A 26,428-nucleotide genomic window follows, 5' to 3' on the forward strand; every position below is an offset into this window, starting at 1 on the left:
TAATTCACATAATTCAAATAATTTCATGTTACTGCAAATAGGCAGCTGTGTTGCTGAATTTGCAACTCAAAAGTATTATCTGGTCTGTCGTGATTTTTTTTTTTTTCCGTATATACTTTCAATACCATTAGAGAAAATGAAGTTCATACATTCATGCTGGCAGGAAGTATCTGTAATTCCATGTGTCATGTTTCTTTGCATACATTTTCATTGAGGTGTAGGATATTTGAATTAATATATGTATGAACTATATAACAATTTCTTAATAAAAATGTGCCAAGAGTCCCTTTTCATGTCCTTTACTCATATATACAATGCTTTTATTTTTTATATCATTTATGTAGTTGCTGGATTTTAACCTCTTGCAGCTAGAGTGATTGATCAGTTTATTGTGGTTTGGTTCATGTATATGAAACGTTCTTGGCTTAAATATAACAGGTATGAAATAAGTGAATTTTTCATAGTATCATGTGAGTCAGCCTCAAAGATGCACATTCACATTGCTGTTAATATGAAGATTTTTTTAGTTCTTGTAAGTATTCTGGGTATTCAAGGTCTGTATAACATTTTCTGTATTCAGAATTCTTGTCAAATGGATGTAACTTGGTAGAAATATATACATTCTCTTCTAAAAATAGTGTTTTAGTGTTATGGTCAAAAGTTCAGAATGTAGTCTACATCTTTTCAGTCAGCAACACTGCCTTGGTTACATCATAAGACAAGGCAGATGTTTATGGAAGTAATTTAACTGCAGTCATATGTAACTAATGTGTCGGAAAAATATCTGATATGCTTTGCAGTGTGCAGTAAGAGCAGCTGCATTTTACATAATTGCTTTATGCACGTTGACATGCAAGTTGTACATGGTGCTACTTGGGTTCTTTTCGCTTGAGAAATAGTATATGATGATATAAATAAAGATGTGTTCATGTGAGGATGCAAAGGGGGACAGTAGAGAGTGATTTTAGTTTGATTCCACTTTTTTTTTTTAATTATAATTGTTTGGTAAAACTTTCTAAAAAGTTTTTTTAATAAAGAGACGTTTGATGAGACTAGGTTTTTAAAGGAGAAAGTAATTCCATCCTGTGAAACTATGGCTACATGTCATTGGTACTCACCTATATACATTTCATATATGTAATTCATATACAATACAAAGTACCCTCATTTTCTGTGTTTTTTTGCTGCCTTATGGGTGGAGAGACTTACTTCCTCTGCAGTGTTATAACAGAAGGGGAATGCTTTTTCCACATAATTTACCTGGAAGGAATAACTGAATTTCACTGGATTTTTTTTTTTTTTTTCCTCCCCCGTCTTGGAGATGCTAAGAGGTTTTGAAAGTTATGAGTGACTAAAGTAAGTGTTAGTCATTCCTTTCAGCAGTAGTGCTTACTATTTGCCATCCTACAGCTCAAGTATCATTCTGAAATGCTGTCATTAGCTCTGGGATATTTTTTAATATTCCACAGCGGTGATTGTGCTAGTGTTTTGTGTTCTTAATTTATTTCCAACTTTTTAATTGCTTGTAAAGGAATCTGTGATTCGCTTTTGGAAGATTTCAACAATTGTAGGTGTAAAATGTTTTCATCTACCTTTTTTCTCTCTACCCAGTCCTGAATATTCTAAAGTTCTTGTTAAGTCCTAGTGCATATTAAAAGTGACAGTTTGCAGCAGAGCGTGGAAATGAAAAAAAATTGTTGATTATGAGCAATGTAACTTGACAAAATCTAACATGTAAAAATCTAGTAGAATGGGCATTTTGCCTTTAATATTTTGAGAAATACTTAGCCAAAGTAACTAGAGAGAGAACTCATACTATTTTGGGTTTTTTTTACCCTGAGTAAATTTAAGGGAAACGACTGCCCTGCTTTTAATTTTATGATCTTTATTTATGACTCTGAACAGTTTCTCAAGATGGTGTAATCCCATTAAAAATTGAGACAGTCCACATGTGGAAACTTGGTCTGTCATTCAAGGTGCTAAACCTGCCTTGGGCAGTATGACAAAAAACTTAGTTTGTAAAATCTGCAAGGATGTGAAGAGCTTGTATTTTTTCTTAAAACATGTCTTACTTTTAAATTGCTAAAAATTGGAAAAAATTGTGGTACTTAAACCATACAAATTTTCTTAGGATTTTAAGGACTGTAGCTTTGGCTTTTACTTACTCTATCAACTGTCAGGGGAAACCTATTTGAACATGAGCCATTTTAAAACAGAAGAGGTTTGTGAAGCTAACCTGCTCCCGTGCTATATGATACTTTGATAATACCTATTTACAGGATGATAAATTAACAGATACAGTAACTACTGATTTTTTTTTTCATCCTCCAAGAAAACTGCACAAGCTAATTTTTGTACAACTAAAACCAGGAACACACATCTTAAAAACTTGATGTGCTTCTTTTCATTAGCATAAATTTGTTTCTGCTCTCCTTGAGTAACACCACCACTGAGAAAAGAAACAATCCATCTTCAGGTTTGAAATTTACTAATTCCCTATATCAGAAGTGCTCTTAAGCAGAGGGAAGAAAAATTTCAGGTAGACTATGAGAACACTGTTACAGACTGTATGAACAAAAAATTTTATAATTTTAAGTCAGTGAATGCAAGCAGTTAATACCTGTATTTTAAACCATCAAAAGAATATAACTGGATTGTGTTTCTTTAAAAATTGTCAGTGTATTTTAATACAGCGTTGTCCAGTAAAGTATTGTGTGCTGGTTTGTGATTAATCTCATATAAAACCATTTTGTTTAGTTTCTTATGGAGCAGATACAGTGTAAATCCAGTGCCTTACCAGTTTTTCTTCTGTTGTTTTCATGGACTTAAATTCACCTACGATTTTGTTTGAAATGATTCCTTAGCATGCACAAGTTAATTGACTTTTAAATTCACTTTTAAAAACAGTCATATTTTAAAAATAGATGATATTTTAGTTGGGGGAAAAATTATCTCTAGTGTGGAGAGTTTTTTCTAATTTTTAGCAGCTTTATTTCAAATATTTGTATTAAAACTCTTTACGTGTTGCAATGAAATTAGGGATGTTTGGCTCTCTTACTCCATTATTGCAATTAGGAATTTAGCATCATCAGTGCCAAAGGACAAAAGTGTCTCATTTGCCCTATAGGGACAGGACAGTGATAAGATGATTTTTCGTCAAGGATCATTGGGTCGTAATTAAGTTACATTCATGGCTATTGCTTTTTGAAGGATGATTGGTAAATGACAGGCTTCATGTGCTTGGTACGGACAGTGTTCACTAGGGTTTTTTCTCCCTCTGTCAGAAAATCCTGTTGAGTCTGATAATGTAAATGTGGCATTTTATTCTGAACAAAAGAGCAGGGAAATGAGCTATCTTGTCTAATCATTCAGTTGTTTAACACCGACTTCCAGTTTAGACTCAATTGGCTGGAAAGCACTTGACATGTGAAGTTAGTGCTGTTCCGAACGCATGTTTGAGTAAATTTTAAAGTAAGTGACAGCTAAATTGTACCTAGGGAAATTACAAAGCCTTCAACACAGTTAATTTTTTGGGGAGGATTAGTTGTAATTGCAACACCAGTCTCCTTGAAGATTCCTTAGTATAGCAAATGAACAGAAAAACATTTAGCTCTTTCAAGAGCCCGTTCTCTTTTAACGGAATAATTTTTGTAAAGCTGATTGTACCTTGCTGAATTGACTTCCCTCTACACTAACATCTGCTTCAGATTTGTAGAGAGGGATTTGTTTTACCAGTCTACCCTCCACCCCCACCCCAGAGAGTCCTTTTTTTCTTTCTACCTCTCTAGTGATTTCAGGTTTGAGAGCTTTTCAATCAGTAAACCCCTTAGGTAAATTGCCACTTCACTAAAGCTTTATGCATAATGTTGCAGCACTTCATTCCAATTAAAATCAATATTTGGAGTCTTATTTTTATCAGGCAGACTCTCTGGTTGGGAAAGTTGTTTATTATAAGTAAAAGGGTTAGATTTAGTGCTACATTCTTGAAGCAGGAGGGGAGTGGCTTGTTGAAATTGAAGGGGGATGTTATATCCATGTGTGTTATAGCCAGTCCTGCTCCAGAGTGTGTTCTGCACTCAGACATCTGAGTAATTTTGTCTCTTCAAATAGCTTTGTGTGAGTAAAATTGCCCATGCAAATATTTTGGAAGAATGGGCCCCTAGTATCTTGGACTTCATAGGTATTCTAAACAGAAACCAAATGAACCCAAAAACTTGTATCTTAACCATAGCATCAATTTAGTTGAAAAATAATGCCAAAGTGGGGCTTACATATGGGCCAAGCATAATACAGTAATGACTGAGGCTCCCTCTGTCATTCAAAAATAATAGTATACCTTCTTTTTTAAAAGAAAAAGTTTCAATGAGAGGGAAAAATACACCTCATCTTTAAGTGGAACAGGTATTAGCTCTGAACAGATAAAATTTGTGAGTGACTTAAAGCTGTAGTATCTGGCCAACTCGGAATGAAGCATGGATCATCTGTGTTCACATTCTAAATACTGCTTTGTCCAGACTGACACTGGAAATCATTTTTTTCCCCATGGCTATGAGTATATGGACTTTATTTCCTTTTTGACTTGATCCATATTAATTAAATAGTAATTTTGGACCAGGATTTTACTGTAGTAGTGTAAATGTATCTTTTGGGAACATTAAAGGGTGTTCCCCATGCATAAGTTCATACAGAAAGATTGCCAAATATTTTCAAATGTATGGCTGTTTGTTAGCTTAAAATCCTTATTTCTAAATAGCATTTTCTTAAAAAGTGGAAAATCTTTCTTTTGCAATTCTTTTTTGAAGTCAGTGAGTCATAACAAGGAACATTAACATGTTACTTATACTTGAGATTTGAAGCCTATAGTAAGTTCCTAATACACATTTTCATTCATTTTCTAACAGGATTGTAAAAACTGCTTACAATAGTAGATGCTGGTACTTACTTAGAATTAGCTGCAGTTTGTGACATTAAGAAATACTGCAGGTTGTTGAATAAATCATATTAACTGAACTACAAGCATAAGCTTGCTGTTTTTTTCTTTGCAATTCTTTTTAGAGGCTGAACTTCTAGACCTTTTATTGTTTTATAGTTGTTGCCAGTTTTATCATTTATCTGTTTTATAAACAAACCCCTTTGTCTAGTAAACTGTGGATGATTTGTTGCTTGAATGCCACTGAAACAAAATATCAGATCTCAATAGATTCAAAACAAATGTCCATTAAATTAGTATGTAAGATACTGACCTCCTTAAATACAGAGTTATTCAGGTGCCTTTGAGCAGTAGCAAGTACAGTATTTCCAGTTTCGGTATCTCAGTTCTTTGCTGACGTTTTTTCTCAGCGTATATAGTATAAATGCCTTCAGAAGTATACATTTAGAGTCTAGAAAACAGTCAGTGTTCCTGTTTGAATGACATTCCAATTATTCATTCATTTATTGATAGCTTTGACCTAAAAACAGTCACTTTAATCCTTTAGGAATACAGCTGAGACAATACCGTGGCTGTTTGAGCATCAATCTGAAAAGCTAGATTTATCACTGAAAACTTTAATTTGAATGTATAAATGTTGTTGTGCCTCCTTAGAAATTGAGTAGTTTTCTGTAAAACTGTTTTTTTTAGATGTTAACTGAACTTGCATCTAAAGCAGGAGAAAAATACTGATTATATAAAGCTTTATATCTCTCTATGGTAACTACCATAGTATTTCTCTTTTATGACAGTAATCTAGCCTGCAACATCTACTTGCAGTTTTGAAATTAACCTGTAATTTAGTCTTCACCCCAAATGACAAAAATTCAAATGACTCCATGGGGTGCCAGAAGATGCATTGTAAACAGGGCTCAGTAAGGGGGATAAGGTAGAAATCCATCATCTTAGGTTCATTTTCAGAATGCCAGTATTACTGAACAAAATTAATTCTTCTTCTGTGTTTTACTTTTAAAATTTAAAAATATTAGCCTAGCCAAAGATAGTAATATAGAGTAGTCTAGGTAGTTCATTCTTTGAAAAAGCAAAATCTTTGTTGCACAAGAAATGCAGCATGAAGAGAGGATGTCTGAATTTGGCTGGTTTTAACAGTAATATCTTAACTTGTTAAGATTCAGTTGATCAATAATAAAGTTGCGTCAGGAATAAAAAAAATCATTTTTTCAAGTCAGTTTTATCATGGCCTTCAGGTACTGCTGTTAAGTGATTTAAAAAAAAATAATTTTTGTTTTTCCTCCTTGCCTACTTCCACCACCTTTTATTTGATAAGCCTTTTGAAAACTAAAATGTAGTCCTATTGACTGTTTGGCTACTTACTTCATTTTGTATCTGTCATCTTGGTTTGCTTCAAATTCAGTTTAAACGTTTCCCTTCAAAGAAATAACTTCATGTTGTTTTACCAGTGTTTGTTTCAGTGGTTGTTCTCTGTTGGTTTGGTTTCTTTAGACTGGGTTGTAATCCTTTGAAAGAGGGTCTGCAGCAGATGATTTAGTTCTGTTAGTTGCACAGTATAGAATGTTGTTATTTTAAATTCCAGATCTGATTGTTTTTATGGCTTTTCAGTTTTGCATTTTAACTATGTATAATTCTGAAGGTGTCAATACCGTACATGTAGGGAAAAATTTTAATGAAGGACTGAGATAACAAAAAAGGAAATGTAGTTGTTACTGGTACTTAGAGCTCAAAGGCTTCTGAAAGTCCCTTTAAGGAAGTCAACATCTTACACACTAATTGAGTAGTACCATGAATATATACTAGTGCCATGGATTCATGTGACATGGATAGGCCAGCATAAAGTACATTTTGGTACCTTAATATATTTTTGAATTAATTGCACAAATTACATTTTTATTGCAGAAAATACACATTGGATTCAGGCCTTACTATAGAATGGAAAAATACTAGCCCTTCAGTTGTGACACAATGGAAATCAACAGAAGATTTATAGCTTAGTCTGTTAAGGTGTAAAACAAGTATAAAGCAATCTAAAGAGCTGTGGTTATCTTAGTTAACTCTGGAGATCTCTTCTGAAATAAAAATGCTGTGGAAGAATTTTAAGGGCTTAAAAATTGAAAATGTCTAAACAGAGACTTGGAGGTAATCTGATATGCACGATATTACTTACAAGAAAAATAGAACTCTCAAATGCAAACTGAAATTTTGGTGGAATTGGGGTTTGGTAATAATAGTAGAATTTAAGAATTTAACTTCAAAAACTAAGTGCATCTGATGATGAAAAGCATTCACACCTTTGTTTAATTTATAGTGAATAGTGGTCAGGCAATCAAAAATTACACAGTCAAGAGGTTTAAGAGTAAATCTGTAGTTCTGTTTTTATTTCTGTCCCTGTCAAGCATACATGGTATTTGTTTGTATGAAAACTTTATCTGTTAATTTAAAGTACCTGTAGTATACTGGGGTTGTGAATGCATACTTGGATTATAGACTGCTGAATTAATTTAATTTTCCTTGAAATTTTCAAGACTAAAGTGGGTTCAGCATGTGCTGCTCCTGCTCAGAATGTTTGATTGTTTTTATTCTTGTTTTGTTTCATTCCACAAGGGATGACATGACTGCAGCTCTGGAAGCTTTAATGAACTGTTACAAGAAGTATGGTAAAATTCTTCAGCTTCATAACATCTACTGTAGACTGATAGAAAAAGGAGACGCTGATCTTCTGCAAAAGGGTTAGTTGCATGTAGTCACATGCTGTCTGGCTATAAGGAGTAGTGTTTTCTGGAGGCTTTTCTTCCAGGATTTGTATATAATTTCTTTCAGCTGAAAGAAAAAAAAAGTTTGTGTTTGTATAACTTTAAAGCACTTAAATGATGCCTTCATTCTTCAGATTGAAAGTTGATATTAATTTTAAATGTAGAAGAATCCTAATGTTTCAATAAAACAGCAATGATCTTGCAAAAATTAGTGCTAATATTTGTTCTAGTTATGTATATTAAGAAACAATAGTAGCACAAAACAATAGTAAAACAACACTTCTGTTTTTCAAATAGTTGTGCAGTTAAGAAATACTATATTCTTGCTTTCTACAAGAATGCTCATATATAGTTTGTCAATTTTGTTGAATGTAATTCAAAATATAGTGCAGAAAACAATTTTAAATGTGCTCAACTGCAAAACTACAATAAATTGTGTAATATGCTGTAATCATTCCATAATTTTCAAAATTTATCTCCCTATAGCTTATTCTTGCAGTTTTGTGATGTTTGGAAAATACTAGGATTAAGAATATCTATCATATATATTGATGCTTCAATATATTGAGTAAATTAATGAGGTTTATTTTGTCTTTAGTTTCAGATTTTATAAGCAGCGAATATGGTGACATGATGGCTCTTTATGATCTCTTCTTTGCCTTCTTGCAAACAGGAAAATACAAAGAGGCCAGGAAGGTCATTGAGGTGGGATTTTAACGATAGTACTCTAATCGTGCAGCTATTTAGACTCTTAATTAGAAACATTTAAAGTTTTTAACCTTTAATTAGACTCGTTCTGATTCATGTTAATAGAATTCAATCCTAATAATAAAAAAACCTTCTACCAGCTTTATTTTGTATAATTACAGTTCAGAAGAGACAGACTTCTTGTATGTTGAAATTGTTTCCTCACTTTTTCAAATTCGCTGTTATATATCAAAATGATATTTGCATATTAAATATTGGATTGTGGAACAATTAAATTAAACTGGCATTCCTGGGTGTAAAGTTGCTAATCCTCTTTCCGAAAGAATTCTTTGTTCTTAAAAGCACTGGAATTTAATTTGCTGCAGACTATGCTCAGATTTATTTGTAATGCTTGTCTACAAGTTAATCAGCCAAACAAGCGCTGTCTGCTACTGTTTGGCATTTAATTTAGCGTTTCTTCTCTCTCTCTCTCTTTTTCAGGATAGTAAGCAGCTTATAGGAAGTGGTAGGTGACAAACTTGGTCTATTTAGGATTAGTATATTTTATCTAGACTTGATTGAAATTGTGCTTACTGAAATTGATAAGTCAAAGGGGCAGCTGCAGAGTCTGCCCAGATTGTGATTATTTTTCTTCTTAACACAGTTGTATGTTTTTAAAATGCTGCATAAGTTTTGTGCTTAATGTGTGGCAGGAGGCATGTTGCAGAAAAAGTAATACTTTGTCCTCATCATTTTTGTTATGTAGATACACAACTCTGGGTTTTGGGGTTTTTTCCTTCCTAAGACAATGTATGCTTTTTTCTAATTTCCTCTAGAATATTTGAAATACCAGTTATCCCTAATTATTATCTAATAGAATTCTTGCAGTTAAAAAATCTTAACTGAAGATCTGTTTGTTTGTGGTGGAACAATACTGTCCTGCTGTGATGTGTGTGAATTGAGAAGCACCATGTTGAAGCATTGATATTTTTGTTCTGAGAGGGTTTTTTGGAGCGTGAAGTCTTATAGTACAGAAGAATAGAAATATCAGTATCTGACAGAAGACAACACTGAGGAGTTGAGTTATTTTTATAGTGATTAAAGCATGTAGAAGGTAAAAGGTTGAAGTATTATATTTGGAAGAAAATTAAAGCTAAATGAGTAAAACTGGTACTTGATTTAGCATTTAATTTCTCAAAACTTAGATTAGTGGCTACAGTTCAGCAGTCGAGAACAGGATAGTAAAGAAATTTTCAAATTGCTGGGTCTTTGGAACTTGTCATTTTCTTAATAGGTGCCAAATTATCTCTGCAAATATTCAGTATTTGGTGATTGATCATAAATTATTAGTAACCACAAACAGACCCTTGAACATAAATCTAAACACCTGATATTTAGTCACTAAATGGAACTTTTCCTGGCTTTTTATACTATTTAAAGTTGGTTTGCTCGCTCTTACCTAACTTCCATGAAGTATAAATTAGAGCTTTGTATATGCTGTTGAGAAAAAGAGCTTTTAAATTCTGGGATTTTTAGGAGTATAGGAATTTAGCTAGGAAGAATATACATGTGTGTTACCAGTGGATAAAGTGGCACAAAATCAGTTACTGTATGGAGTGTTATATTTTAAGTATGCTTTTATTATGTAACATTTATGTTAGGTATTTTCAAATAAATATTTTCTACAAGGGGGCGAAATCTTAAAGGTGCTACTTTGCTGAAGAAGAAAGTAGCTTTTATTGTTTTAAACCATAAAGAAGTTACTATTTGCTTTGTTGGGAAGTGGTAGCCTAAATCAGTATAATGTGAAGATAGAGTACAAGGTGTATGTGTATCCCTTTTTCTAGGCCAGTGTTTTTTGTGACTAAATTATTTCTCTTGTTGGTCATCTCAGATTGTTTTTCTATTTTCTGTTCTTGTGAAATAATATTCAGTGAAGGTGATCAGTTGGTGCTGCTTTCTCTTTTTAGATGCTGTTGCATATTGCCTTTCAGCACGTAATTTTATCATGTATTGCTGATTATGGTAGTCAATTTTAGTCATATCATTTGTTCTGAAAGTATCTATGGAGTTAATAAAGAGTATCTAAAAGGATAGTAATGAAGCTGGGAAAAAGTTTTCTTAGGAGCTAAGGAAATTAAGACCATGGAGGATATGGATATGGTCATTTAAATGGGGTGTTACTTATTGGAGACCACTGCCTCTGCTTGCTCTTGCTGTTTTTAGAAATCAGAGGTACACTAGATGCTTATATGAAACTTAGTGGCAACTGCTGCTTTGAAAAATGTGAAACTCAAAGCTCCAAGTATAAGAAAATAACTCTTAAGTCTCAATCTTTGGTAAAATATTACTGGCTGACAATAGTGGGAAAGAAAGAAGGGTAAGATTTGAGTGAGATGATAAAAATTAGGCCAGAGTTGTGTATGTACATTATCCAGTCACAAATGTGTTGTCCACGCATGTATATAAGCTTGTGTTGTGGGATATCATCTGAGCAAGAAAGCTGAAAGCTCTGGGGCTCATCTGCTTGCTGGAAGGATGGCAGCAAGATTAAGTAGAGAATGGTAGTATTGAAGACAATGAAAGGTGAATAGAAAGGAGATGAGGCAAGGAATGCACCTGACTGATACTAGAAGGGGTAAACTGAAGCCATTACCCATTGTCCTGTCACTACATGGCCTTGTAAAAAGTGTCCCTCCCCATCTTTCCTGTAGGCCCCTTTAGGTACTGGAACGTCACTATAAGATCTCCCCAGAGCTTTTTCTTCTCCAGGCTGAACAACCCCAACTCTCTCAGCCTGTCCTCATAAGGGAGGTGCTCCAGCCCCTGATCATGTTCATGGCCTCCTCTGGACTCAATCCAGCAGGTCCATGTTCTTATGTTGGAGGCCACAGATCTGAACACAGTACTTCAGGTGGGGTCTCAGCAGAGTAGAGGGTGAGAATCATCTCTCTTGACCTGCTGGCCATGCTTCTTTTTATGCAGCCCAGGATACAGGGCTTTCTGATCTGTGAGCACACATGGTTGGCTCATGTCCAGCTTTTCATCTACCAGTACCCCTAAGTCCTTCTCTGAAGGGCTGCTCTCAACCCCTTCATCCCCCAGCCTGTATTTGTGTTTGGAATTGCCTCAACCCATGTGCAGGGTGTAGTTATCTAGCTCTAGTTACTTAGGATTTTGTCAATTACTTGGAAGGCGTTTTAACTGCTTTATTCTTCAAATTTGTTTCTCATAAAAAAGAAAGAAAATTAAGTCAATACATTTCAACTTTAAATCAAACTACATTAAAACTAATGTAGGCTAAAAGAAAGGGACATAAATTTTCAATAAATAGGATTAGGGAAGAAGTACCTCCTAGAAAAATGCTCTATTTTGAAAACAGCTGATCAGATTTTCTCCTGGAGAGATCTTATCTGTTCTTATTCTTCATATGTGTTGCTCCAGAGCCCCATGTACTATATCAGAAAGTCTGGAAGAGTTGCTTGTCCTAATATTCTAAGTCTGGTATATAAATGGTAGGAGAATTTTCTAGAGCCTAGTCCCCCAGATCCCTCCAATCCCCAGTTTCTTACCTGTTGCCAGAACTAGACAATTGGAATTCCTTATGTTTACTTAGTTGTTGACTGCTGCTTTATGGTTGAGAGCTGGACTGGTGTGAAGGTCGTCCAGGAGAGTGGGAAGGAAAAAGGCAATGTTACACCACCCTGGAGGAATCTACTTCCTCCCCTTCACCTGTTGTTCTGTTCTTTGTTTGCAGGCTGCATGGAGATTTAAAGATTTCACTGCCTAAAGCAGTTAGAACGTAACTGTATTCTGTCATTTTGGTCCAATTTTAATTACTTGCTCATCTCTGAATTTTGCACTGAGATCTCTAGAATATTTCTAGACTTGCCTTTTTTCTTCATTTATTCATGCTGAATGCAATTATCAAAATAGTCTCTGAATCTGTGTGTAATTAATTCCATGTCCATGTTTGGCTTTTTCTGATAGAGCTGCAAGACTTAAGTACTGTAACAGTTATGCAGCAGAGGTTCAAGCAAGTCCATATATCAATCTGCTTAACAAAAGTCTAAACTGTGTTTTCATGAAGAGAAATGAACACTTTACACCTATGGCTAAAATATGCAGTGTTTTAAAATGGTGTTAAATCCATTTCTGCACAAAATTGATAAAATCAATACACCTTAAATTCGACAGCAAGATACTTCTGTTAAAATAAAAACCAACACCATAACAAGCACCACATTAAAAAAGGGTATTGGGTCACTGACATTTTTAGTTGGGAGCTTATGGACTCCTCTGGTAGGAACTGGGAGCTGTCTTTTGTTGTTTGACAGATACTTCTTGAAATATTTCTAGATTAAATCACATCAGCTATTGAATTAAAATTGTTCCTTCAGTGAAAGAGTAAAAGTTCTTGTTTTCTGCTCTGTTTGTAGTTTTAGTGGAAATGAAGGCTAAGAGAGGAATTTGGGATATAGGGAAAGATCTCAGAACTGTATGGCAAAATTTTTCAGTAGAAGACCAACCTGTACAAGTTTGCTACCACTAGAAGAACCTCCCTTGAAAATGGCAATGCATAGTGCATGGCTTCAGAATTCTTTTAACCAGATTTTAATTGTGTGATATTTTCCTTATCTTCTGCTCTCATACTGGCATACTAAACATTATTTATATTTAATAGTTGAGATATGTGAGATATGGTGTGATATATTTAAGGCATTTATTTGAAGAACTGAGAGACAAATAGTTGTGAAATATTTTAATGAAGTTAGTTCCAATGTGAATAAAGACAAGAAAAGGCATTTGCAGTTGAAATTCAAGACCTGACAAAAGAACTGTTTTGGGTGAGTTGAGAGTACAGGGATAGATCTATCAACAGATGTCAAGTTAATTCAGGAGGTAAATAGATTTAAGCAGAGAATTGTGACATCCACTGTCAGCAGACCTCAAGATACAAGTTGCCATTGGATTTAATCTACCATAAAAACAATGAGAATATTTCTACTTGATATTGAGAGATTACAACCTTTTTTCATCCAGATTGCTTTTTTAAGTGTCTACATCATAAAATTGAGTCTTGTTGATTTTACGTTGGAGATAAACTATGGGGAGAAGATGCTTTCTTAATTTGTGACAGCAGGATTTAGAGGGGTTTTATATGTAATTTAATGATGGTTATATCTAATTTCTGAATTTACCTATGAAGACTTATTTTTTTGTCCCATTAAGAAAAGAGTGGAGGTGATTAGAGCAAAATTTAAATGTTTGTGAATGTTGCGTGCAAATTGTATTATTAGATAACGGTGGTTTAAGATTGAGGAGTAGTTTGTAGGGGGTGTAATAGCTTTTATTAGAGTAACTGTATACAACTGAGAGGGAAGGGAAAGGCTGAAGAGCTTTTAGGCACTCAAGCCCTATAATTACAAGAAAAGATTATTTTTTTTCTTACTATTGAGTCCTCTTAGTCTAATAAAAGCATTACTTATGAAACTGGACTCCGATACAGCTATTAGTGGTTGGATTTTGTGTCCATGAGTATGTGTATGTGTGGGTTTAAAAAAAAAAAGGGGTGCTTACTAGTTCAGTGCATATTATTTAGAAGTTCTTAAGTACTGCTTTCTTAAAAGAACATGAAGGAATGTGTTTCAAATAAGTAAATTTGGTAAAGGAGAAAACTGCTGAACAAATTCCTTTCAGAAAGGGAGAGAGTAATATGTTTGGAATGTGGGATAATGGCAAGAGCTGTGTATCCTTTCTTGGCTCCAGGGACTTTGTGTTAGAGGAGAGATACCACTGAGTTTTATAATGCTTTTTTCATTCCTCGTATAACATTAAAGCCACAATACAGTGCAAAGAGCAAATTTTTGCTCTGAGTCTAGAACATCCTTGAGGATTTTGTTTTGAGTGGGGTTTTCTGCATATTTTTGATGTCCCATTTTCTTCCAGCATGATTCTTGTGAATTTCTCTTACTGTCTAATGACTTTTATAATAATACTTTACTGTATAATTTATCTTGGAAATCTTACTGGTAAATGTGGAATATTCCAGTTGTGTTTAAACATAACATCAGTCTCAGCTGTCATGGCTAATGCTGAAATTGTAAAGCCCTTTCCTTTTTTTATTTCAATATTTTTTGAAAATAATCAAGTTTCCTTACATTTTTCTTAATGTCTGCCTAATCTAAAGCAGCATATATTCCTGTTTCAAGTGAAATAAAATCATGAGTATTTACTCAACAAATGCTAATCATGTTGGTAAAGTCAGTGAACTGACAGAAGCTTTGTGGCAAATATATACCTCAGGAAAAAAAACCCCAAACCAACAATAAAAATTCTCAGTGGAGACTGCAAGCTTTGTATTTTCTTATTATGAACTACTGCTGCTTTTTATATAAAAATTAACATAGTAGAAGTAGGCTAGTTGCTACCTTGGGTGATTGTAGGTTAGACAGAAGGGAGAGCATAAGATTGTATTCTGATCACTCCCAACAGGAGAGATGGTATACATGTCTAAATATGTAGATGTGTGTCCCTTAATGTCTTTCACTAAATATCTGGTAGTGCAAATAATATACCAAATAAGCTATATTTGGGTAGGTTTTGAAGGCATAACATGCATAATTTTTAGAACTCTGGTGCTGCATTGAAGTACCTCGTTATCAAACAATAATCAAAATGATAATCAAAATTGCCCTCGTTATCAAACATGAATAGTAGTCATACTGAAGGTACAGATTTAGTTATATTCAAGGTTTCATACAGTTGTCCCTTGCCCAAGGAGTAGTGCAAGTGTCTGGATGTTTCAGATGAATTTCTCATTAAATTAATCAGTACTATGGGGGTTGGGGTGTGTTTAGCCTTATTTATTTATGGGTAAAATTGCTTACAAAGAACAAAAGCAATTACTCATTTTTTAGAGAAATCTCATCTTGTTAGTTGGCAGTTAGCAAGATTTCCTTTTGTTTAGAAAGAGTAAAGTGAATGAGGGTATCTTTCCGTGCGGTCACCAAAGAAACCATTTTTGAAATCCATGAGAACTGAACTTCTTTCAAGTTGGAAAATGAACTTGTAGAAAAAGTATTACTTCCATTGCCTGCCATACACAGAAGTGTCATCCTGGTAGTACAATGACTGAAAGAAAAGCTGAGCTAGAGGGAAGTAATGTGTTTTATTAGATAGCTGATACGATTGCAACAGGAAAGATGCTTTTTGATGTACAGATTATTTTTAAATTCCTCTGTCTTTATATTGTAAGAAATATAGCGAAGTAGTATACTTGTTTCATACATAAGAATATTTTTAAAATAATCATAATGTAAATGTTTTAATTAGTATTTTTGTAAAACATGCACTGCTATTTTAAGGTGAAGGAGTATTTAGAAAGAAGCAAAAGCATAACAAGTGTAAGATGATTTTTAACCACCTCGTCCATCAACTAGATTTAGATGTCTACATAAGATAGAACAACTTTATATCTGCATATTCTTTTGACTTTCTGATTAAGCAGTACACCTATTGCTTAGCAGAAGTGAGGACTTCTGCTGAGAGTTTTAACATAGAGGAAGATTCAATCATAGCATACAGTGTTTATGCTGTAAAAACACTTTGTCCAAGTAAGCTGCCATGCAAAAATATCCCAGGCTTCACTGAAGCTGCATGGAATCTGTGAGATTTTCATATACATTTTTGTGGAATCAGGGAAAAATCTGTCTTTAAATTAACAACTTCCCATCAAATGTTCTATTCTCAGTGATGCTTATGTTAGAGAGAGCTGTTAGAAATTACATACATCAGTTCTTATAGCTGTGTGTTCAAGGCTGTCTGTTTGGAGAAGTAATGTGTTTTCTTGCAAGACATTGCATTGGCATCTAAATCTCAGTAACTGGTTCTGATACTGGTAACATAAGTCTGTTATGGCTGTTGATGTAACTCATCATGAAACATTACTCTTCTTTTAGCAGCATTAGCTGTCTCTTATTATTACTGGTTTCTTCAGCCACAAAGAGAGGAATGAATGGATCTACCTGTCCAAAAAATACTATCAGAAAGTGCTGCATGGATGGCGTTTATAAAATTTGACTGTTTCTTTCCAATATGTTTGGATTGGTGCTTACAGTAGAACTGCCTCCCTAAGAAAAGATTGAACTTTGGGAAGAAAATGTAAGGATTTAGAAGACAAAACATTTAAGGAGAGCGGAGTTAAATTGGAATAGTTAGAACTGGTGTGTTATTCACAAGGAAGTTATACCGTGAAAGGCTAGAATAAGTTGTCCAGGATATATAACAACTATTTTGCCAAACAGTGCACAGTAGTAGTTTGTGGAGGTGCAGTGTGGGAAGGTTAAAACAAGAAAATCAACCATCTTGTGTCATGTATATGCCAAATGAAAAATACAGCTATAGCAAAAGTGGTCCTGTTTTGGGACATTCTCAACTCATAGTTTTCAGGAAGTCCCCTTTTTGAACAATACCACAGGGTTTCTAGTCAGTGTGTTGGGTTTTGTGTTTTTTCTCTGTAAATTTTGTGTTAAAGTGAAAAAGGTCGTTTTAGGCAAGTATAGAGAAGTAAATAAATATTTTCCATGTCTTCTGTAAATAAATTTTTTTTAAAAAGTTTTTTTTTAAAGTAAAAAAAATAGTATTTACTATTAGCTATAACAGATACAGAACACTAATGTAAACAAAACTTGAATATTTCTATCATTACCTAAAAATCTGGAAAAACATCAAGTTGATTCCTCTCTGAGAGGTCAATATTTTCCCAGACAATCTGTTTTCTTTCAGCTATAGTAAGTAGAAATTAGCTCAAATAAAAATGTTAGTACAGATAAGATTTTTCTGATGACTGGACCCCTTCAGTCACCTGTCTGAAGTGAATGGTTCTAGGAGGGAGGAGAACAAATCAAATGCTTTCAGTGTGTTAGGACTGTTGTATTCATATGATTTTTGAGTGCTGCTTGGCAAGAGTTCTTTTGAAGATGCAGCATATTTGTTGGTTAGTTGTCTCTTATGTGTGTGAAGGTATAAAATTGGTGAGTAAATTACTGTAGGGCTGTATGTTCGACCTTAGAAAGATAGTATCAGATGTGAAGAAAAATTTAGAATGGTTTCTTCAAGAGGTATGCCTAAGTAGGTGAGTTCTGCTTAGTTTGGAGAAGAAACACTGCAACAGGGAATTATTTTATATATCGCTCATTAATATGAAATAGGATAAATAAAAATCATTTGTGCATTGTTTAGCAATACAATATCTAGAGGCTTCAAATGAAGCTAATAGAAACTAGGCTGAAAACAAAAAAAAAATTGTAGTATTTTTGTTGTTTTCTGCAGAAGATAGTTGAGGCAACCCATTGCCAAAAGATCTTTTGAGTGATAAATCTTACCTGGTTCTGGGGGCAAACAGCAAAGCTCATGGAAGAGAGATCACTCACTAGAAACTGTGACCCACTGAACCTCCAATTAGTTGGAGAGTGAGAACACTAAGGGGGACGGATGTAATGCTGAGTTTTCTGTTTTATGTTCTACAGACACTGTTAGGGAGAGAATAGCAAGTTAGATGTGCAGTACAACTGTTCAAGATATGTAAAAGCCAGTTTATATGCTATATGAATTGCTTGAGACTCTCAATGGTTGTTTCATTCTTTAAAGAAGTGAATGTCTTAAAAATTTTTTTAAAACCCTGCTAAAACAAAATTCTAGGACTCAATAGATTTTTTTCTAGTCCTTTGAAACAAGCAAGATCAAAATTGTAAATGGGAATTTGAGAGAGTTTGAGAGTAACAGATTTTTGCCTTTTTTAAATTTTATTCCTTTTGGGGTTTTATTCTGTATTTTACTCTGCTATATTGTAGAAAGTCTGCTTCCTGCTAAATGCAATGTTTAAAATTCCCTAAGATGGTAAAGGATAAGCTACAAATATGGACTATCAGGCAAGCCCTGGAGATTTAGTTAATCTGACCTAGATGTTCTTTTGATGATTGAGACCTGCAGCATGTGAAAACACTTCTCAATTTCAAAATGAAACACGAGGATATCTGTTGTATAACTCAGCTGTCCTTGTAGTGACAGACACATCAATCATTTCTGAACAAGAAAGGATTTACTATAAAAAGTTTGTAGCTTTGGAGCTGTTGAGTTCATTGGCATTTGGATCAGCAATGATATTGGAAGTTGTAAGTGAATTCAGCATTTGAATTTTACCATGTTGTAAAGAGGATTAGCTACAAATGCAGGCAACATACTTTCTTCTTTTTCATTTTCAAGAGCCTGTTGTGTAAGATGTTAATTCTTGACTTAGTTTTCAGTATATTTTATGTGAAACTGCTTGGTAGCTCTTAAAAAAGTATTGAACGCTACCTGTAAATATAAATAACTGTGGAAAAAACAACTAATTAGGAAAAAAATCAAGTACCTGGAAAGCAAAACTGTGCTTATGTATAGAACTTTTGAATACTTGAGAAGCCACTGTTTTTCTGTATTCTCTTGGATTGAAACTATTTTTATAGTACAGTTAAATACACAGAGAACATACTCCATGTTGAAGAACTGTGGGGTTTTTAAAAACCTTACAATGATTGCACAAAATTGTTTGGGTGATTGGTACAATTATATGGCCTAACATCTACTCTGCAGAATGCTGCTTCCTATATATTTAACAAATTTTAAGTTTTGGTGCAAGTTTTGCATGGTTTTCTGGTATATGCCAAACTATTTTAGAAAGATGTAATAATTCTCCGCTTGGAGAATATAGAAAAAAGGAATTATCTCTGTTCAAAAAACAGACAGTAAATTGACTTTTTCAATGGTAATTGTTCCCACGGTTTTGGAAATAATACTTAATATTTCTCACAGCTTTTTGTTCAGACTGCCTCTTTTATGCGAAGTTGTTCAGATTTTGGAACTTGCACTTCACATTTAAACAGTAGAGATCGCTTATAATATTAACAGCTGAAGGCCTTCAGGAGTCAAAACACATACGTGTCTGTAGGGATGAACAGACATTTCCTTGGAATTACTTTGAGCTTTATTACTGTGAATCTGGACACCTGAAATGAAAGAGGCCTCTCTGTAAATTATCATTGTGCTAAAACAAGAGAGTATAAAGAAAGTAAACGAAGTACTCTGTGGGAAGGTAGGATAAGAGCTGAAAATGATGCATGCTTTACACACATGGTTTTTTTAATCATTGTTTTAGATATGTTGGACATAAGTACTGGCATGCTTGTAACATGTTTCTTTAAGAATTTTGAATTTTCCTGTTTTTTTTAGAATTTATTTAAGTAGAGGAACCAAGTTTTGATTATAGCCTGTGGTGCTCAGAAGGAACAATATGGTAGTCTAGATGGCATGAGTTTCCAAGGACTGAAACCTTTTCAGGAATGTGTATCCAGTAGCTGTAGTCAGCTTGATCCAACAAAGGAGTGAAGAAGCAAAGGCTCATTCAAACCTGAAAAATTTAACAACCAAAAGCACTATGGTGTATTGACAATTATGCATCAGTTCCTCCATGTACACACACTTAAGAAAAATCCTTTGCTCTGTTCTGGGGTAGGACTTTCCTTCAGTTAGTATACCTGCCATCTTCATTGGCAGCATGTTAGAACTGCAACAATTACTGCTCTGTAAATTCCTGTTTTTCTTACAGAGCAGTAGCAAGAGAAGTCAATAACTAAAACTTAATACTGGTTTTAGGTATTAATAGTTGTAAGAAAATAGTTAATGTTAGCAGAGAAGGGGTACCAAATGGTGGTGAAGTGGTTGAGAAGGTGTGGTTTTCTAGTTGCTAAGATGTTGCAGCTGTGTTGAATATGAACATTTCATTGTGAAGACAGTTTGGAAACTTTTGCTGTAATTCTTTACCATGAGTAATACAAAGGATTACTGTGGGTAATAGCAATAGTACTCTATTACTGTGGTGATAGAAATTATTTAGCATTTCAGTGCATCTGAATTGTATTGTAAATCAACTCTCTTGGCAGTGTTCAACAAAAATGGAAAATGTCTTGAATAATATGACTGCATTTTTTAAGGCTCTATAAATGCAACCTAACTTGATTATTTGTGAGCTTGTAGACTCTTTCACAGAATCACAGAATCATCTAGGTTGGAAAAGACCTTGAAGATCATCTAGTCCAGCCATTAACCTAACACTGACAGTTCCCAACTACACCAGATCCTTAGCGCTATGTCAGCCCAACTCTTAAACACCTCCAGGGATGGGGACTCCACCACCTCCCTGGACAGCCCATTCCAATGCCCAACAACCTGTTCTGTAAAGAAATGCTTCCTAATATCCAGTCTAAGCCTTCCCTGGCTCAACTTGTGGCCATTCCCTTCTGTCCTGTCGCTTATTACTTGGTTAAAGAGACTCATCCCCAGCTCTCTGCAACCTCCTTTCAGGTAGCTGTAGAGGGCGATGAGGTCTCCCCTCAGCCTCCTCTTCTCCAGACTAAACACCCCCCGTTCCCTCAGCCGCTCCCCGTACGACCTGTGCTCCAGACCCTGCACCAGCTCCGTTGCCCTTCTCTGGACACGCTCGAGTCATTCAATATCCTTTTTGTAGTGAGGGGCCCAAAACTGAACACAGGAATCGAGGGGCGGCCTCACCAGTGTCAAGTACAGGGGTGAGATCCCTTCCCTGTCCCTGCTGGCCACGCTATTGCTGACACAAGCCAGGATGCCATTGTCCTTCTTGGCCTCCTGGGCACACTGCTGGCTCCTGTTCAGCCGGCTGTCAATCAACACCCCCAGGTCCCTCTCTGACTGGCAGCTCTCCAGCCACTCCTCCCCAAGCCTGTAGGGCTGCTGGGGGTTGTTGTGGCCCAAGTGCAGCCCCCGGCATTTGGCCTTATTGAAACTCCTCCAGTTGGGCTCAGCCCATGGCTCCAGCCTGTCCAGGTCTCTCTGCAGAGCCTCCCTACCCTCGAGCAGATCAACTCTCCCACCCAACTTGTTGTCATCTGCAAACTTACTGAGGGTGCACTTTATCTCCTCGTCTAGGTCATCAATGAAGATGTTAATCAGGGATATATATATATATTCAAAAAACAAACAAACCCCATGAACTCTTATTATGAGTACATATATTATGTTTGCTTTTCCTTAGAAAGCTCTATGTGAAGTAATGATTTTCTTATGGAAATATTTTACAGACTCCCGGCTTAAGAGCACACACTGGACGATTGCACTGGTTTGCAAAGAGGTGTATATCAAGCAATCAGGTATGTGGTTTGTATGATGTCTTCTATGTAACTGTAATTATATTTCAAGAAATATTGGTTTGAAATATTTCATTGCTTGATTTTTGTTTGTGAAAGGACATGTGGCAGGCTGATGAGGTGAACTTCATGCTCTGTGTAAATGGTGGTGTGTACTTAAACAAATACTTAAGCTGAATCCACACAATATATAAGGCACATATATAGAAAAATAATTGGCTGAAGTACAACTATGTTCTTCCTTCTTTATTTTTAAAGATGGAGACTTTGGAACACTTGGTAGAATTAACTCAAAATCTATTTGAATGTGATAGAGATGAGATGTATTACTTCCTGCTTCAACTGTGTGGTAAGTGAGCTTGTTATCTTTTTCATGCTGTAATCTGTTTTCTTATATGATTGGAGGTAAGAAATAACCCTGGATTGGAGAGGAGCTTTATCCTGGTATGCAATTAGCCTGGATACTATTTCTGAGGCATCTTGCCAGGGGGAGAGTACAGGTTTTCTTTCACCTCCAGACACTTACATAGCACTTATATAGTATAAGTCTTCTGATCCATGCTATTGTCTTGTGTCCTAACTTGAAAGTTTACTCTGTTTTGGTTTTTAATATGCTTAAAGAAGAAAAAGTGCTCATTTGCTATACCTTCATAACTGTTAAAGATATGGAGTCTCCTGTAATTGGATCTGGTTCTGAAAGGTGCTTTTTCTAAAAAATCTACCAATTCTTTACCAGCCACAACCTAACTTTTGCATCATTTATAGGAAAGGAACAGTTTTAAAATTGAAAGTTCATTTCTATGCTACAGACTTAGTGTAGGATTTATCTGTAGTGTTTTTCATTTCCTCTTTTCTGTATTTTTTAGTCTGTGCTGGTTTTGTTACTCAGTGCATCATACTGTATTACACATAATACAATTTTTGGAAGTGTTAGTTCTCATCTTAAAAGTCTTGAAAAAACATTTGTTTTAAGATTGGATATGGAGCACTAAGTGGTCAACTGGGACATAAAAAAAAAAGCATTACAGGCATTGCTATGTACTTTGGTAATGTTTATATATATTAATGAGCCATTACAGTGACTTGATATCGTTGGTCATGGGAAAACTTGCATCTGAGCTTGAAGTAATTTTATGCTGTTCCCCATGTATATATTTGGTTGACTAGAACCTTCTTTTTTCATATGGAAATGAAAGAGGCTTCTTCCCCACTGCACTTATCACAAGCAGAAGACATGAGTACTTCCACAAAAAAAATGACCAGAGAACTTTGCTTTTCATTTCCTGAACAGCCTTAGAAAGCTTCAAAACCAAACTGTACTGTTACCCAATTCTGTCTTTGCACATACTGGTTCACTATCAAGAATCAAGTAGGCCTGAAAAGCAATCTTGTCTCAACAGGGAGGAAGCCTTCTTATTTCTTCACACATCCCATTCACCTCTGGCAGTGACTGACAGTGTGCCTGCTAGGAAGAGAATCAAAGAAGATAAAATTTATCAAATCCTGTCATGCAAAATCTTCAGTCTTCTTGCAGAAGACAAAACCAATTCCATCTATTCAAGGAAGTGGAAAACATTTGTAGGTTTCTGTCACCATAAAAGACAAAACCCACACACATTCCTGCTTTCAACCATTATAGATTACCTATCAAGGCTGCCCCATGCACAAGTACACTAGAGAGTTGTCATTGTGCACCTAAGCCATCACTTCAGATCTATTTTAAGCATATAAAAAAAGATTCTACCATCTAGATCAGAAATGTAGAAAACAATGCATTTGGTTTTTCAGAATCACAGAGTAATTTATGCTGGAAAGAACCTCAGGAGTTTAGGCCTAGCCTTTTCCCAGAGCTAGCACACCTTCAAAGTTAGATCACATCATTGCCTTGTCTAGCAAAGTTTTGAGTGCCTCCAAGGGTGGAAATCAAACAGCCTCACTGGGCAACCCATTCAGATCAACCATCATCAGATACTACATTGCTTCAACTTTTAACCATCACCTTTCATCCTTTGCTGCACACTTCCAAGAAGACACTGACTAGCTTGTCTCTAACTGTCAGGTAATTGAAGACGGCGATTAGACCCCCTGTTTTCTGCTTTTCTCCAGACTGTCCAAAACTTAACTTTCTACAATGACTTCTTTTACTTCCATCTGCTCCAGCCCCGTGTCTGTCTTGATGGCTGAATTTTCTCCAATTGCTAACATCTCTTTTATAGTTGTGGAGCCCAAAACTGGACACAGTCCTCTAGTTGTGGCCTCATGAGTGTCAAATGGGGGCAAATACATGTAAAATTGTTAAGACATTCTCTTTCCTATTCTGTGAACTTCCCTAATAATCTGCTTCAAAATATTTTCTGCAGTATTTAGTCCTCAAAACCAATAATTTTATTTGACTTAGGGTACTCACCAAGTTTGCTGCCTCTTCTAAAAAGCTGAAGTGATGCCAGAACCTTGTTGAAAGTGGGCTTGGATCTTGAATCAGCCCAGTTACATATCCATGTGTTTTTCTAAATCCATGCTTCTGGAAAGAAGAGAGCATTGCAATGTAACATTTCAGTATTGCATTGCAATATTTTTTGCAAAGCAGCATATGCTGCTTTGAAACACCAACTTTATAACAATTCTAGAGAATATCCAAGTGTGTCATGCTGCTTCCAGGGAGCTCTTCCAGCTTTTACATGTGTAATGGCTTAATGCAGTGAAGCCTGGGCTACAGAACAGCTGAAGTTCCTTAAATGAACAGTGGAAGAATAACTGAAGAGCTGCTGTTACAGGCTGAAATATTGCCATGTTGAATGATTCACTCCATCATCTGCCTTCTGACTCTTGCCTTCTTGCCTTGCATCTCTTTGTTTATGGGATTCTGAATTAAACCATGGAATGGACAGGTGTTGGGGTTAGGTAGCTGTGAATGGGATCTATAACCAGAAGTCAGTGTTGTTCTGGTGACTTATGAGACACAGAAAACATCCTGCTGTATGAAGTTAAATAGCAATTAACTGTTTTCTTTCACAAAGTCAAGCTTTCTATTTATTTACAGTTGTGTACAGTGCTGCTTATATAAATTGCTACTTTTGTTGAAAACCGTTAAATTATTTTGTGATTTTTGTAGCAATGTATTAAGTTTTTATCTTTCAGAAAACTTACCTTTTACAGTCTTTGGATATAATTCTTTTTCTTAGCAAAATGAGAGCCTGGCGGCCTAGAACACTTTGACCTGAAAGGGGTGAAATTCTGGGATGTAGATGCTCTAACTCAGTAACAACATAACCAGAGCATTTCATTTCAAGAATTTCAGAATGGAACTTAAAAGTGGTACCTTAGAGTGTTAATGTTTTGTAATAATTCAGAAATTTTGGTAATTTTTACAATTAATAATCAAGATTATTAATACTGGTGAGCTGGGAGGAATACTTCTGCAATATTTTTGATGTGATTTCTCATTCACTTGAAAATTCATACAGTCCTTTTGGGTTTCTTTCTGTTTGCATCTTCTGGTGTCCTCTGTGTATTAAAAGTAGAACTTATAATGTTGATAAGTACATGATGAATTGATGAATTCTTTTCTAAAGATACCTTTTTTGAATCACTTGAGATATGTGTGTATACTCTAAACGTGCTTTTCTCTAAAGAGTTGAATCTTGTTTCAGAGAGCAACGGTGACTGGAGAAAGGCTGAAGCTGTTTGGACTAAAATTCAAGAAGAAAATGTTGTTCCTCGTGAGAAAACACTAGCTTTACTGGCTGATATACTTGAGAAGAATGGTCAGGTTGTTCCATTTGATGTACCGAAGGTAACTGGTGTTTAACTTTCCTAGCTAATAGCACTTCTGAATGTATTTCTTTCCACTGATGCATGTTAACAAATAGCACTACAGTAACTTAAATAAGTTTGTTTGTTTTAAAGGTTAGACATGAAGATTCCAGTTTAACTGATTCTAATGTGGAAGAAAGAAGAATAAAGATACTTTGCAGGAAAAACAATGCAAAAGGTGAACTGAAAAACACTTGTTTTTTCCCCTTTCAGCATTAAAGATTTCAATTAACTACAGAGCAACAAATGCTTGCTGCTGCTTTTGTTGGTTTGCTAGTATGTTAGGAAAGGTATATAATAATGTTACCCTGCAATATTATGCTTCAGAAGCTGATATGAGAAGGATATGCTAAAATATTTAACGTGTCATTGGAAATGCTGACTTGTAAATGCATGTGGTGAAGTTGGCAATTTAAATTTACCAAAATATTGCTGGTCTGTAGTTCACTTCATACTGTTGGGTTAACTGTTCTAGACTTTTAAATGTATCCATTAAACACCAGAAACTAAATTTATATACAGGATTGATGCTAAAAATACTGTTTTTACGGTTCCCTGAAAATCTAGCTGTTTGGTCACAAGTTTTATGGTGTGAGAAGAAAGATTAATGTCAGGCGAAATAGCTGGGACATGTTTACATGAATGGAGTTACCTATTAAATTATTCGGAGATTTTGCATTGCACCTGCTGTTGAAGTCTTAATAATAAGATCAGATATAGTTCCAAAGTATACTTCAGGTACCTCATTTAAGCAATAGATCAGGCAAAGAAATTAAATAGATGACATTGAATGAGATGGGACTGCTGTGGAGATAGTCATTGCTCTCTTCCTATCTGGCTTTTTATCTGTTAGTCTGTTTCCTGTCGATGTTGCAAGGCTGTTTATTTCTATTTGAAGGGGGAATTCAATGTGTTTCATAATGTCTTTAGCTTCTTTACAACTATGATTAAAGTTGTCCATGTTTCTCCATAAGATTTGTAAACTTTTTTTCCCCTAAAGACATACACAG

The 26,428-nt window shown here is 35.1% G+C and overlaps 1 protein-coding gene across 1 annotated transcript in view; it reads left to right on the forward strand.

Annotated features, from left to right (window-relative positions):
* LRPPRC (leucine rich pentatricopeptide repeat containing) overlaps positions 1–26,428 on the forward strand; it is an 83,010-nt gene that overhangs the window by 33,449 nt on the left and 23,133 nt on the right. The window contains exons 25-30 of the mRNA XM_026844617.1: positions 7,550–7,674; positions 8,297–8,403; positions 21,540–21,608; positions 21,864–21,954; positions 25,256–25,398; positions 25,512–25,596. Coding sequence (XP_026700418.1) covers positions 7,550–7,674; positions 8,297–8,403; positions 21,540–21,608; positions 21,864–21,954; positions 25,256–25,398; positions 25,512–25,596 — 620 coding nt within the window. The remainder of the gene's footprint in view (positions 1–7,549; positions 7,675–8,296; positions 8,404–21,539; positions 21,609–21,863; positions 21,955–25,255; positions 25,399–25,511; positions 25,597–26,428) is intronic.

Source organism: Athene cunicularia (genome assembly GCF_003259725.1).
Source record: "Athene cunicularia isolate RWA chromosome 3 unlocalized genomic scaffold, athCun1 chr3_part1, whole genome shotgun sequence".
NCBI lineage: Eukaryota > Metazoa > Chordata > Aves > Strigiformes > Strigidae > Athene > Athene cunicularia.